Here is a 15,224-nt window from a genome sequence, read left to right as displayed (position 1 = left end):
GGTCTTTTGTAGGTGCCTCTGAAGTGTTTCTCGAAAGCGTTCTTCAGGTCGAACCAGCAAAAGATGGAGTTCTTCTCGAGGTCACTGAGCCAGATCCGGGCTGGACCTACAAGGTACAACTGGAGCATGCGGCAGGCGATGTTAGGGGTTCCTCCGGCAAAGGTTACTGCATTATAGTAATCCTCGATCCAGGTATCCGGCCTTTCGGTGCCATCATAATGCTTCAAGTTTCCGGGTAGCTTGAGGTTCATCCTTGGCTTTGGTTCCTCTCGAATCATCCTGCCAAAGCACTTCGGACCAATGTAGTCGGTTCTGTATTCGTTAAGGCGATCCCGCGCGTCGCGCGGGGCGTGGCGAGGAGATTGTGAGCGAGAGCGAGATCTCCGGCCGCCGCCTCCGCCTCCACCTCCGCCGCCACCGCTAGGTGGTGGTGAGGGAGACCTGCGAGGTGGTCGGTTCGATTTCTTGCTTCCGCCGTCTGATTCTCCTCGGCCTTCCCGGTGCTGGCTCCGGCTCCTGTGACTGCCTTCGCCATGGCGCTGGCTGCCCTGGTCGTTCCGGCGAGGCTCCGGGTCGCGGCTCCGGCGAGGCTCTGGGTCGCGCTCCTCATTCCGACTCCTCCTGGGCTCGGGCTCATGAACATTGTTCTGGTTCCGGCGTGGTTCCGGCGAGCGCTCCCTGTTTCTGTTTCTTGGCAGCACGTTGTCGCGGATAACAATCCCACCATGCCCTGGGGGCCTGGTGTTTCCGGCTGGACTACGGCGGCGAGGGGGTCGCGGGTAACCATTAGGCGGAGGAGAGGGGTTGCGGTACTTGTCCCGTCCAGAGTACATTGCATCCTTTCCCTTTCTTGGATCAGACGGTGGCGTCTTTGATGGTACGGGGATCGGATTTGGGTGTTCCCTGGCTTTTCTTCTGCGCTCCGAGGATCCGGTGTGTGATTCATCATCGGGACGTCGATCAGCGCGGGCGTCCTTCTGCGCGGTAGATACGATTATCCGGATTGGATTCCAACCTGCGCGAAGTATCCGCCTTGCTTTGCTGCTGCATTGCTGAAGCGACAAGTGTGCGAAGGTAGTTGATATCAACCTCTTCGTCCTTCTTCTTCAACAGCTCCGCAGCTTTTAGCATGTTGTCCTTTGGGGTTTCGAGCGGCCGCTGATCTGCGGGCGTGGTGAAGTTGATTCTGCGAGGCGGAATTGCTTCTCTAACAATTCGATCAGCCTCCGCCTGCGCATAGGTCATCTTTACTTCCCACTCTTTTGCCATGCTCTTGACCTGCTCGAGTGTGGCAGTAATTTCGCGGTCCTGTCTGTTGAAGTGGTCCGCCAAACCTGCAGCTTCTGCCCTTTCTTCCCTTAACGCGGCTTCGGTATCGGCGAGCTTCTTGGCTGTGGCCAGCATTTCCTTTCTAGTGGTCTCTAGGGCCTCCAGATCTGCGGCGTCGCCCGGGGTTATAGGTTTGTTAAGAACTGCTCGCGCAACCATCTCTTCAGCTGTCAGGAGCTCCTCCGAGGAAGAATCTCTGCGGGGTCGCTCCTGAGACCTTGGAGATCCTTGGTGGGATGGCTGAGGGTCAGATTGGTTGGTTGCCTCTTCTGATCCAGTTTGTCCCCGCGCTGCTACCGTTGCGAGAACCTCGCTTAGGGTGGGCGGAGTCGACTTCGGGCTGATCACCGAAACCGTACTCCCTAGCTTGCGGTTAAACTCGTCGGTGTCCATGGAGGGTGTCTCAGGAAATTGGGCTCAGATTGCCCAAAATCGACTCTTCAACCGGAGTTCCGCTTTCTCCGACAAGCTCGGCGATCCGGATCCGCGTCGTTTTCCGGTGCCTCTACTGCTCGGGACCAGCTCCGTCTTCTTGAGGGGCGGTTCCGGCGGTGTGGGCCAAGAAGTGTACGAAGTGACACCTCTGCTTTTCTAACACCTGGGAGACCCAGGCGGATCTGCATTGGTCTTCCACCGTTGTTTCCTGTTCAGGGGCGGATTGGGTGGGCTTTGAAATTTCCAGATCCAAGGCGGAATCTTCCTTGGGAAGCTCCTGCATCTCAGATCGGATCTTCGCGACAGCGTCCAGCTCTGCGGCGGTCGCGTCTGCGTTACTTACCAGTGGGTTTCCGTCGGAATCGACGGTTTCCCCGATGAAGATGTGTATGCCGCCAATTGGAACGATGGAGAGCTTGACGGGGTTTGTCCTAGCCGGAATCCAGCACTCATCCGGAGGGACGATCGGCAGATTTCCGGCGTAGAAGACGCGCCCCACAGCGATGGTGTCGTCGTAGCTTCCCATGGCGGAACCCTCCCGGTTCCGGCCTCCAGACGCCACAGGCCCCACGGTGGGCGCCAACTGTCGTTGCCTAATCGACGGTACCCCGGAGGAGGGATCCTCACGAGGGGAGAAGAAGTAGGGGCCATAGGGCGGAGTGCTCTCGGGACGGTGGTACGCGATTTACCCAGCTTCGAACACCGCACGATGACAGGGCCTACGCCGCTTGTCCAGTATTATCTGGGCGCTTTCGCGTTGTTACAATGAGTTGTCGTTCTGCCTCTAGGGCTCCCGGGATCCGGCTTATAAAGGCGCACGGATCTAGGGTTTACATGGAGAGTCCTAGCCGGATTACAGATAGCCTAACTACGGTACAATGTCTTGCCGTGTACGTCAACGATCCGCCCTTCCATCTATGTCGTACCGGATCCGGGTCCCTTAATAGGCCTCCGTGGATCCGGGTTCCTCCTCGAGGTCGGTCGGATCCGGCTCCCTGCTCCTAGGCCGGTCATCTTCCGTCAGGATCAACAGCAACTGGACCGCCCGATGGGCCACATGCCTCATCACCATCTGTGGACCACCCGGGCTTGCCGGATCTAGGCACTGTCGATGGTACACCCATGAAGTATACCCACAACACAGACTTTGCCTTGCGGATTTTCCATAGATCGATCATGGAAGAGTGGCTGACGCAGAATCGCTCGTTGCTGCAGCCGACAACCAGGGCGGCGTCTCCCATCCAACTGCGCTGTTAGAAACTCGCCCACATGCGCGGAAGTGCTCGTCGGACCTCGCACCCGGAGAGTCCACGGCTGCCACCAAGGCCGAGCAGCTCCGGCAGGAGGCCTGCAGGCCGCTCCTAGCTACTAGGCACGTGCGTGTGTCGTTCAGTGCGGCTACAACACGTCCGGTGTAAAATTAGACAATGACCAGCTAATGGATGGAGATCTATCTACTGGTATGTGCTCTGAAGATTTCAGTTGCCCCATTTAAATCAACATGTTGGTATGATCTTCAGCAGAACTGCTCGCATAATTTATTGGCCCAGTTCCACAAGACAATGAAAGAGGAGACATGGCGAGCGGATGCGATGCTGTGAGCAGCATCGGCTGGTTCAGGGTTCGACCAGTCACAACTTTCGAATTGGGTGCTGAAGGAGCTCCTGCAAGGCTGCAGCGCGCGCCGACTGAAAAACTCCTGTGCTCGCACCGGCCGTTCTTCCTGAATCAGCTCTTACATTTAAACAAAAATAGATATCAAAGATTAATGAACACATCATGGTTCACCCAGCTGTTTCTTACACGATGCCAAACAAGCTTACATGTTCAGTTTCTATCCAGACTAGCATTAAAGTTCAGACATGGTGCCAGGTCCATAACCACATAGTAGTAAGATTCAGTCAGAAGTTCCTTCACCATTCGAGATCTCATCTACAATGTCGAAAAATTTAAATATGATAGAATTCATATCTTCCATCAGCATCTAGAAGTTTTGAATTGGCAAACCATATTTTGGCGTTATTACTTGGTTCTTCCACTTTTCATGTTTATACTGCTAAAAATAAGAAAAGTAAGGGCAGCGTGTATGCAATCAATTTTATTTTGCGGATATGTGAGCTATTGTTTTCGAGTTTATATTTGGCGACCTATTTCTCAAATCTAGCACGTACACATGGGAAAATTATTTTTACTTCAGCATTCATATATTTTATATTTAGGTTTTTTCTGATCACTCATGCTATAGTGCGTCGTAGCAACGCACGGGCAAATTTCCTAGTATAGTATAATGAAAGTTCAGGAGCCAAATAAAGCACTCCACACTTTCTAGTCTTCCAGCGACCAGTCTATTTCCAAGACCAAACAGCTAAAGTTTCTCCGAAAGGTTTTCCATAACAAATATAAAGCATCTCCAAAAAATAAGTAAAACACACGGAAAACTGAACAAAGAGTTTCCTCCTAGTGGTTCTTCCACACGGCTGTACACAAAAATCATTTGAGTCTATAAAGGTTGCCTGTCCCATTTCTGCACACACGAAAAGGAAAAAAAAACATTACTTTTCCCAAGAATAAGTAGAAGAAGATAAGACAAAGGCACAACGTGTGGATGCAATTAAGTGTTGACCATGCATCAAGGGATGAAGAAGCCTCACCGCTTCTTATTCTTGATCCCTGTGCATGCCGTTGCCATGTGAAGAGCAAATTCTACGAGCGGCATCGACTCATGCTCTGTACTTCGTACGCCGATTCATAACAGGTACGTTATGTATTTAGTTGTTAGTAATTCTAATTTGGTACGGAGTTGATCTTTATAGCAGTGATGCAACCCCATTTTGATCCACCTTGATTTACACCCGAAAAGCAATTTTTTGACTGTTATGAAATTAACCTACGATATTCTGCCACTCAAGCTACATCATAAACGAAATAGCGCAGTAGTTCATATACACATCATCATCATCACAATTCAACATTTGCAAACGGTACCTTAGAACAGCTCAACGATATGCTTCCCAACTTTTTCATGAAAGTTAGCTGGAAAGTCATGCATAGCCTTAAACTCTTAAATATATGTATTGATCATCAAATTATAATTTAATTCTATGTACTACTTTTAGGCCAACATATCTCCAGAATTGTAGTCAAATCTAGCGGATATATACACTATTCTACGATTTTCACAAGATGGATTATTCGGATAGCATGGTAAGAGAACTAATCCAAGGGGATGATAGATCAAAATGGATAGCGCATAGCAATCACAATGTAAAGTGCTTCACACAAAATGAGATAATAAGATTCACCAACAACTATGGAACTTTGGTTGGGAGAGGTGCCTTTGGAGAAGTTTATGAAGGAGTCCTTGAGGACAAAAGTGTTGTTGCAGTCAAGAGGTTTATCAACAATGAAAAAGAAAACTTTGCCAAAGAGTTGACTGTCCACCGTGAAATCAATCACAAGAACGTAGTCAGATTAGTTGGGTACTGTTTAGAAGAAAATGCCCTAATGATGGTCACGGAGTATATTCCTAAAGGAAATTTAAGTGACGTCCTTCACGGGGACAATACTCCAATTCCCTTGGATACACGACTGAGAATTGCCATAGAATGTGCTGAGGCGTTGGGCTATATGCACTCGCAAATGTATACTCAGGTTATTCATGGTGATATCAAGCCTGCTAATATACTTCTGGATGACCGACTCGGAGCGAAAGTATCAGACTTTGGAATATCAAGATTAGTCAACACTGAAAATGCAAATACTCTGTATACTGTGCGTATTATAGGAAGTATAGGTTACATGGACCCTCTGTTTGCTCGTACTGGTCGCCTGATAGCAAAGAATGACGTGTACAGTTTTGGGGTAGTGCTCTTGGAACTGATAACAAGAAAAAAGCCAATAGAGATGTTTGATGCTGAAAAATTTACTAAAGCTCTTGCAAAAGGTATCAGGCGCGTGAGAGAGATGTTTGATTCTGAAATTGCAATCCCGAGCAACATGAAGACTATTGAACAAATTGCACAATTGGCTGGTAGATGCTTGAGTATGGAACTTGGCAAACGTCCCGATATGTTGGAAGTTGCAGAACATCTTCGCAGACTTAGAAAAGCTCTACATGGGAGACAAGAAAGACGAGCTCTGTTTTCTTGGGGAAAGAAAAACAAACCAGCTCCAGCTGGCCCACCATTGCAAGAAAGTAGTAGCAGTAGCCATTACACAGCTCCAGCTGACCCACCATTGCAAGAAAGTAGTAGCAGTAGCCATTACACAGCTCCAGTTGAAACGACATCATCACAAGAAAGCAGTAGTCATTACATGGGAATTGCAGCTCCAGCTGAAACGACATCATCACAAGAAAGCAGTAGCGATACCAAAAACGTGGCAGCTTTTATCGTTGGGTCAACAATGACTTGTTCATTGTTTGATATGGAAGACCTGCTTAGGGCGTCAGCTGAAGTTCTGGGAAAAGGTACAATCGGGACATCCTACAAGGCGACGCTCGAGAATGGAGATCAGCTGGTCGTCAAGAGACTGAGGGAAGTGGACTTACAAAAGGAGGAGTTTGAACTGCGTGTCAGGATGATTGGTGCCATCCAGAACAAACACATTGCGCCACTGCAGTGGTATTACTATAGCGAGGATGAGAAGTTGCTGGTGTACAATATATTCCCGATGGGCAGTCTAGCACACGCTCTCCATGGTAATATATGCTTAATTAGCCCATATTTACCTTGTATACATGTTCTAAACTTCTAATACTTTTGATGGCGTGTGGATCCAGGAGATCCAGTTTCCCCAGCTCCGCTGGACTGGGAACAGCGGGCAGCCATAGCACACGCTGCGGCACGCGGTATGGCGTACATCCACTCAGCTGGACCATCGAGCTGCCACGGCAACATCAAGTCCTCTAACATCATGGTCACAGGTACCCACGACGCATGCGTGTCAGAGCACGGTCTGATAACACTTGGTAAGTTCTGCAATGCCTCTGGCTACCACGCGCCTGAGGTCACAGACGATAGGCTGGTCTCTCAGAAAGCCGACGTGTACAGCTTTGGTGTCCTACTGCTGGAGCTTCTCACCTGCAAGACTCCGGTAAAAAGCACACAGCATGACGAGGGAGTGGGTTTGCCACAGTGGGTGCGTTCTGTTATTTTTCGCGAGGCACAGGAGGAGTGGGCGGTGGAGGTGTTCGACGTGGAGCTCCGAAGGCTGTGGCATGATGACGGGAAAATGGAATGCATGGTGCTACTCCTGCGCCTTGCTCTGAAATGCTGCAGTGAAGATGCCAACTCCAGACCTACAATGTCCGATGTTGTGCAGAGGATTTTGGAGATCCGACAGTCCTGACTTCTGGAGGAGAACCTCACATGCACATCATACCGAGTAAGAGTTCATGGTCACAGTCGCATTCACATACTTCCCTTGAAATCAATGTTTCTGACTGTAATCTATCAACTGTCGTCCATGATATTGGCATATATACCTGCATTGTTTCAAATGAAGTGCCGAGTTTCATAATTCTACCATCTATTATTTTACAAACATTAAGGCCAACATATTGTGATTGATTTCACTATTGACGGTCATTATATCAACATGGAAGGATTATTTGCTCTTCTGTTCTCCAATCATGAAATTTCCATGAATATTTAGTGTACCTTCTTTTTCACGAACAGTTGAATACTTTCTGGACATGGAACTTGTTGCTGTATCTTGTAACCTTCCCAGCTAACTTTTTTCATTTTCCATGCATCAAAAGCAGCGCGACAGAAAGTTAATTACAAAAAAAAACAATGAAAGAAGGATGAAGAATGGTGTTGTGAACTGTGATTCAGCTTGGTGGCCATCCTTGTCAGTTAGTTTTGGACGGTCACTAGTTACTTTGCCGTCTGCTGATCTATGTGGAATTTGTGTAGTTAGTTTTCAGTTGGGCAGGTCTTAATGAAAAACTAGATGGGCCTAGCGCGCTTTGCCGCGCCATTCTTTGCAATTGTCGCTGCGTAGATAGGAACCCTCAATGGATGGAAGACCAAAATATTTTATTTCTTATAATTAAGAAAAACGTAAGTAATATGCTAATGGAGTTGCAAAGATAATTCAGAACAGCGGCTGATGTGATACATTGAAAATTGTGGTATAGAGCACAATTATTTAAGAGATATAGTGAGAATTGTGGTATATACATGAGGCAATTAGGATCTCTGATGGTCTATACTTATAATCTGGACTACATACTGTTGTGGTAGGCATGCCCCTCCCTGTTCTCAGATGACCACTAACCATAATAAATCAACAATGACCACGAATCTGAAAAAAAATCATCAACTTAACTATCTCCTGGGAGCTCGTACCGCTGGAAAAATGTGTTCTGGCTGAGAGCTGACTGTGACAGTAGTCTCATAAAGTCAGGTATACAAAGAATTGCAAAAGAAGTTAGTGGCAACAACAGATCTTGTTTGTCCAACCAACCTCAGTACAGTGCCTATGGTGATAGATGCAAGAACCCCATGTGACTAAAACACACAATATAGAGCACCTTCATCAGATCGTGGAAACAAAGCATTAATTACCTCTTCGTAAAGAATAGAAGATATCGAGGATGAGATGACTTCACTCACGTGTGTCACAGTTACCTGACATCTATGGCACACACATATGCATATGAGAAGTCAGTGCCTTGGCTCGGTAAGGAAAATCCAGTTATTGGTATATAAACTTATAAAACTACATTTAAATAAGTGGTACATAAATAACTTTGCGCCTCCGATATTTGTGAACAGTGTCTATGCTGAACAACAGCTTTGAATATGTAAGTTCCAAAGCATTTAAACAAATAATCACTATAGTGAACAATGGCTTTGAATGTGTAACCACTTCCAAAAAAGCGCAATCAACGGACAGATGTAGTCGAAGCAAAAAAGGAATGGTCTGATACAGGACATGCTAAATCAGACGGCAACATCAATATATCTCAAGTATGACTGTGAGCTAAAAACATATAGGCACATGCAATTTTCTTTTTCAGCAATAACCTTTTTTTACTAATATCTATCCTGGTTATCCGAGAGTTAGACCACTACTTCCTATCACACGTACTTCCTATTATGTGTAAGCTGATCCCCTTGTCAATTTCTTCCCAGCAAGTAAATGTATCTGATATGTATGATTTCGTCCTTAGCAGTGAATGGAGTTTTTTTCAACAAAAGTGGTTTATCGTCTCAAGACACAAACAATAAATCATGAGTATCAGTAGTATTAAGAAGAACATAAAATTACATTGCTACTCCAGTGGCAACTTACATCAATAATCTATACAGATTCTAGGTATATATATAAGTATCCTTGTGACCAATTATCGTAGGAAGAAGCAACAATAAGATGGTTTGCACCATAAGTTTTCATAAGCAATGAAAGTGTGGAATGAAAATTGCTGTTGTAATGGTTCTAAGGATCTCAGCTGTGCTCGATATCTATGCAGCAGGATGTACATAACAAAATATATACAAAATGCTATGAGTTGGTAAACAAAGGTATGAAGGGTGATGACTAATTTCCACACCAAAGTACCTAGATTGCTTGTAATAGATCTAGTCGTAGGTGAAGAAAACTCCATGGGTACCATGGCCTTAAAGTATTCTGTCATTTTACTCAATGAAAAATAACATTCCCATTATCATTATGGGAGGATAAGCATGGTCACTTTACAACATTCATGGTGCGGGAATGGAAATAGGATTATAAGATACACTGATTTGCAAGGTCATCGATATAAAGAGAAACAATGTGCTATATGAAATTATCTATTTTAAATCTCAGTGACCACTTCAAATTTTATAGCCGTAACAACCTTGATATCTAACAGCACATGTTAACTTATTCTTCAGGATAATAAACAACTTATGGACAATGGGTTACCCAGCTGAATTCATTTATATGTAGGTACTAACTTGCCTTTTACTAATTGGAATGTCTTATAGACAATCAACGGTAATCACCAAAGACTCCCTTATAGAGGTGTCCTGATGTGAATGGGACAAACAATGTCTGAATCTAAGCTCTTTAAAGTGTAGAATGTAGGAATGAAAGAAAGGATATACCTCTCAAGAATTTTCAGAGTCATGCTCAACAGCCGGTCGGCGATCCACGACAGCCTCTCTCAGCACCTCTGTAGGCTTTTTTATCATATATAAACATGACCTCGTCCTGTAAAGTTTGTAGAAATTAGCTCAGTGAAGATTTGTGCCTTGGGAGAAATGACACTGCAAATCAAGCAATAGTCCAAGTGGAGTCCATCAGCATTATATTCAGTAACCTATAGACGCATGGATCGACCAATGTTGGGTCCATAGCTCAGTGGTAGAGCAATTGACTGCAACCTCGAAAAAAACAGCGAATGTTGTCTTTGGTGGCGATCACTCAGTCTCATTTGTCATGATACCATCATAATTGAAGAAATGTAGATTCAGTGTTCTGCGGTGCTTGTGTCACATCAGGAACTGCGCAAAGATAGATGGCAGACACACTCCATGAAGGATCTGCCCCGTGACATCCTCTCGTCAAGGCAAATAGATCCATCTTTCTGGGGATGCAAAAGCAATGCTTACCCTTGCGTCCGAACCCCATGTCCTTCTGAAAAGGAAATTGAGAAGAAAAGCCTAACTGGTTACCTAAATAAGTTAACAGAACCATGCCGTCGATGGCACCATACCACCAAAAGATCCTTGAGGAGTATTGACCGCGACGCACCACGGGCAAAATAGGAGCACGACCCATGCGGCCACCTTGTGCTCATCTTCTATCAATCTTGATTCCCTCTCTATGTTCATCCACCCCAAACTCTTCCGTCTTTGAAAGGCATTGGGTTCAGAGAAACGGATATCCAATCCAAACTCTACGTCCTCTGAAATCCATTGGGTACAAAGAAAGGGCCAGGGCCTAAGCCTTCAAGAAACAGAAACAAAATTCAACTAAATCAAAGAAGGGGGGAAATTACCTGGGGTTTTGGATAATCTTTCTAACCATGATAGTGTCAGTAATCATGCACTGGCTGCGGCTACCGTTGTCCGCCTCAGTCTCGCCGCATAGTCGCCTACCGCCCTAGGGTTCGCCATGAACTGATTTGGTTTAGGGAAAAGGAGATGGGAATGGCGGGCTGGACTCACCTAGTCGCTGATGTTCTAGATCAAAGAGGAGGTCGAGGCGAGGATGCTGGGAGGTGCAACGATGACTCCTGGCGGCATAGGCCTGCGCAAAGAAGAAAAGTGGGTGTCAGCTCGTTGGGCGAGAAGAAGCCACCACCACACCAAAACCGGAACGGAAGGCCGACCTCTCGGTCACGAACCGACCCCGAAACGCGGTCAACAGTCAAGCGCGTGAGGCAAAGGTGGCATACACGGCGGCACAAAACTGCCAGCAGGTGGGACCAACGACAGCGACATGCAGATCGCTCATAAGCTCTCCCAATCCCTGGGAGCTTAGAGCTCTTAGGAGATGCCAGTCCTGGTATTATATTGCTGTCAGTCAAGTGTACTCTGAATCCCAGCCTCAAAACATACAAAGAAGCAGATATCGTGATAGTTTGCACTAGATTGAGAAACATTTCCACGAATATTCGCACTTACAGTGTCAAGAAAATAGAAAAGCTAGAAAGGTTCAGTTCAGTTACATGTATTAGATCCCAGGTCAGCACTGACATAACCCGCCTAGTGTTTTTGGGATGAAATCTCAAGCAAAGATTTCTCTAACGAGCCAGTCTAGACTAGGATAAGCAAAATACAATATCAAGAAGGAAGGCAGCGCAAACAACACCGTGATAACAATGTACAACAGCAACACAGCTGCGCTGGCAGGGATAGCATAGAGCACTATGAGGACGAAAATGAACACCAGCGGGAACTTGGCGGTCAGGTGAACCAAGAATGACAAAGACTTGCGCAGTGAAGCTTGCACCCTCTCTGTATTCAGGAGCGGGGGCCTACGATTGGTGCGGTTCACACTGGAGGAGGACGGTTCAACCTGTGGAGGGAGCGCACGTCTAACGGGGTTGGAAGTACCTGCATTTCCACTTGCCCTGCTGCCACTTGAGAGCCAAGTAGTAGGTTGCTCGCTAGAAGATCTTGATCTGGCCCGCTCACCATTCATTCCCTCAACCATCCAAAGGAGGAAGTAGTTCTTGCGTGGAAATGTGAGATTCCCTCTGTAAATTATGCGGAGCGATAGGAGGTTACACCAGGGGCAGGATACAAAGAACGGTAGCTGTATTGGTACTGTGGGAACTTTGGTAACAGCCCACTGAAGGCCCAGAATGCAATTTTTGCACATGGTGTGTCCGCACCATAGTACATAAGGCACATTTTCCACTATGTTGAAGGACTCCCAACATATTGGGCATTCTAGGCCTTCTTCCTTGCTTGTGCATGAAGATGCCTCGTCATCTGAGCAATCAGCGTGTGGAGAGGTGCAATTTGGAGGGTTCTTCTTTCCCAGAGACGCAAAACTCCACATCTGTGTAGCGCAAACTGCATACAATTTTTAAGAGCCTGATTTCTCTCAGTACTTCAGGATAGACCTATATAACGAAGATAACAATGTGTAAGCACAATGATACTATAAATAAAAGCCAAAAAAACTAAGAAAAACAACATGGAATCTGTCTGATCTTAGCATGTCCGTAAAAGAATGTGGAAGACAGGAAGAACTATGTAATAAATGTAATGCGTAGCAGAACACCAAGTATATGATCACCTAATGTAGCAGTTGGATCATCTAAAATATTTGCACACTTACCAAAGGAAGTACCCAAAAGGTAGGTTGTAAGCTGATTTAAAAAGGTTGTAAATGCGAAAGGCACAAAACACACTGATGGATGGATCAACATAGAGTAACAGAGACATACAGTCAAGAATGAGGTTTCATGCAGAATTGGCATTCAGTTGCTTAGCCATCTCATATGCTTGGTTAGGATGGGTGGAATGTCCTTTTGCTCCGAACTGCGGGCAAGGATGAGATCCCATTTTCTTCTCGTTATCTTGTCAAGCAACCCCCTGAAGACGTCTCATCCCACTACCATGCTCTTTGTGAGAGCACTGAGTTAAGACGTACTTAGAGTTAAATTATTTTGTCTATTGGGTATGAGTGTACTAACCCAACTATGCTAGTCTGACGAGGCAGAGGGATTAAAGTTATTGGCACTAACTGCCATTAAACTGAACCAACAGAAGGCAGGAAATGCCCAAAATAGCGTCAAGTTAACTAAAAGTTTAGCTGAACTAGAAATTCTCTTCAAACCTAAAATACTAAAAAAGCCAGTATATAATCACCTTTTGGATACCAAAAGCATGATCAAATCAGTTTAATCTAATCGATTTTGAACCAATCCCAAACAACCTGGGAAGATGCCTTCCTTCTTGCTTCATGGAAAGGAGAAGTGATGGCCTTATGGTGGCAAACACAGCGTATGGAAAAAGGGACAGTTCTCCTCAGTTAAGTAAATAAGATGGTTGAGAGACTAAATGCTGTCCCTTTTAACACATGAAGGGTCAGATCAACAGTGGACTCATCATTTTTCTTGGAAATCAAATTGACCACCTAGATAACTCATTTGAAAGATCAACCGAAAAGTGGGAGGGTTTAAACATGTGTGACTGTGTAGTAAATCGCAGCAAAAATATTTGTATTTTCTTAAGTATATTGACATTAATGAAAATTTATGTCAAACTGGTCCATGGAAATGCAAAGAGCACACACATTTATCAGGTGGCACTGCCAAAATTTGATTCAACATAATATATATGAAGCTACTGTCATAACCACATTATATTCGTTCAGTTGCATAGAAAATCAGCAACACAAAAATACACAACTTAAATATACTGTGGTTATGACACGATTGAATAGACCCGCTGCTATCTTCCTAACCGAGTCCGGCCGCCGCGTCTCTGCTCCAGCCCATGTCGACATGGATACATCTGGCTCAACTTGCCTATTGGGCAATCAATAGAGACAAGTTGATGTTTGTCTAACACAAATTACCTCCCCTGATACTTCTCGCACTAAACTGAAGCTATAACATTCAATATGACACTAATTGTATATACGTGCTTGTTCAAATTGGAGTTCATTTTCATCTGTAAATTGGCAACACCAAAACAGCAAAATACTAACGCTACTCCAATTGCTGTGTGAATAAGAATCCAAACCTCTAATTCCTACGTGCCTGTTTAAATTGGATTTGTTTTTCAACTGTACATCGACAACACCGAAGTAGAAATACTAACGTCACTTGAAACTTTCTTTTTTCAGATAAAAAAAAATCGATAGCCCTAATTCAGGATTTCTTGTTCATTCCGCGTCGACGGACCGAAGGGAACCCCCGAATTGGGATCCCGAATACCAAATTGCTGGTCTACAGATCGCGAGCGGCAACTGACCTGAAAGGACGGGCGGCGGGAGGAGGACGCTGGATCGCAAAGGGGAAGATGGCAAGATGGGGGGCAGGCGGAGGAGGGCGAGGGACGACAGGGCGTGAGAGGCTCCCCGTTCGATCCCCTCTCGATCCCCTCACCGTCACCGTGTGTGACCTGGGTGGAGGCTTTGGAGCTTTGGTCTGGTTGCACCACCGCGCCTTTGGTGCGGTCACGCTCATCGGCTCATGGGCTTTTACTCTTTTTTTCTCTCTTTTATTATTGGGCTTATGGCCTATAGATATTTTTTTTGTTGCTAATCTCTAGCAACTGCATTTTTTTTGTATTTTCTAAACTCTTTTGAAATTAATAAATATAAATATACATAGTGGGGAAACCCACTTACCAGCCTCTAAAAAATATTACGGGCTAAAATGCATCTCGTAACTTTTTGCCAAAATAAACTAGTCATAATTTTTTTACGGGGCGCCTATTCATCGCTACGACGCGGGAGGGAATAGCTCCCGCACGCAGCGCCTCACGTCCGCATCCCTTTTGGGACGGTCCAGGAACGGGTGAAAGTGCATGGAGCCCCCATGTGTGGTTTTGGTAATTAATGATAATCTTTATGGACTTATGTTTGCATTGAGTTATATTTATAGGTGTTATTCATAGGCAAGGTTTGAACCATATGTTGACTTCAAGGTTGCAATAAGAAGAAATTAACGAAGATCAAGTAACAAGTATGTATTGAATAAGAAGATTAAGTAAGTTCTCATGTGTATCTTCAAGACATCAACATAATGAAGAAACAAGAAATAGTGTGCAAGTTCAAGATGAACCAACTCGAAGAGATCATATCCTTGAATCTTATCATTCATATAGTGTTCATGGATATATGAAGATGCACCGAACAAGAAGCTCTCACATAGTGGAGTATGGGGGGCAATTCGCAAGACTTCATCAAGGAAACACAATCAAGAAAGGTGTTCCATCTTGAAGTTTTTCCCGGTTCTTTTTATTGAGAGGTTTCACCTCTAAACTCTTGAAAAAATC

At 45.3% G+C, this 15,224-nt stretch overlaps 2 protein-coding genes across 6 annotated transcripts; one reads left to right on the top strand and one right to left on the bottom strand.

Moving 5' to 3' along the window:
- Positions 1-4,251: 4,251 nt before the first annotated feature.
- On the top strand, positions 4,252-14,196 carry LOC127332525 (uncharacterized). Of its 5 annotated transcripts, none has more exons than XM_051358832.2 (4): positions 4,252-4,519; positions 4,881-6,463; positions 6,545-6,613; positions 6,689-7,284. In XM_051358832.2, exons 2-4 carry the CDS (start codon positions 4,948-4,950, stop codon positions 7,111-7,113), a joined length of 2,010 nt encoding a protein of 669 aa, XP_051214792.1. In that variant the 5' UTR covers positions 4,252-4,519; positions 4,881-4,947; the 3' UTR covers positions 7,114-7,284. The 5 variants fall into 5 exon arrangements, with proteins under 5 accessions (XP_051214792.1, XP_051214791.1, XP_071675199.1 ...); XM_051358831.2 differs by adding an exon at positions 14,068-14,196 and having other exon boundaries at positions 4,254-4,519; positions 6,545-7,149; XM_071819098.1 differs by adding an exon at positions 7,526-7,839 and having other exon boundaries at positions 4,254-4,519; positions 6,545-7,149.
- On the bottom strand, positions 11,319-14,335 carry LOC127332526 (uncharacterized). The gene is made up of 2 exons (XM_051358834.2): positions 14,196-14,335; positions 11,319-12,334 (listed from the first exon to the last, which is right to left on the bottom strand). The coding sequence occupies exon 2, from the start codon at positions 12,268-12,270 to the stop codon at positions 11,491-11,493; it is 780 nt and encodes a 259-aa protein (XP_051214794.1). The 5' UTR covers positions 12,271-12,334; positions 14,196-14,335; the 3' UTR covers positions 11,319-11,490.
- Between the last annotated feature and the right edge of the window lie 889 nt (positions 14,336-15,224).

This window comes from Lolium perenne, chromosome 4, assembly GCF_019359855.2.
Source record: "Lolium perenne isolate Kyuss_39 chromosome 4, Kyuss_2.0, whole genome shotgun sequence".
Lineage (NCBI taxonomy): Eukaryota > Viridiplantae > Streptophyta > Magnoliopsida > Poales > Poaceae > Lolium > Lolium perenne.
This window is presented reverse-complemented; position numbering and strand designations above follow the sequence as displayed.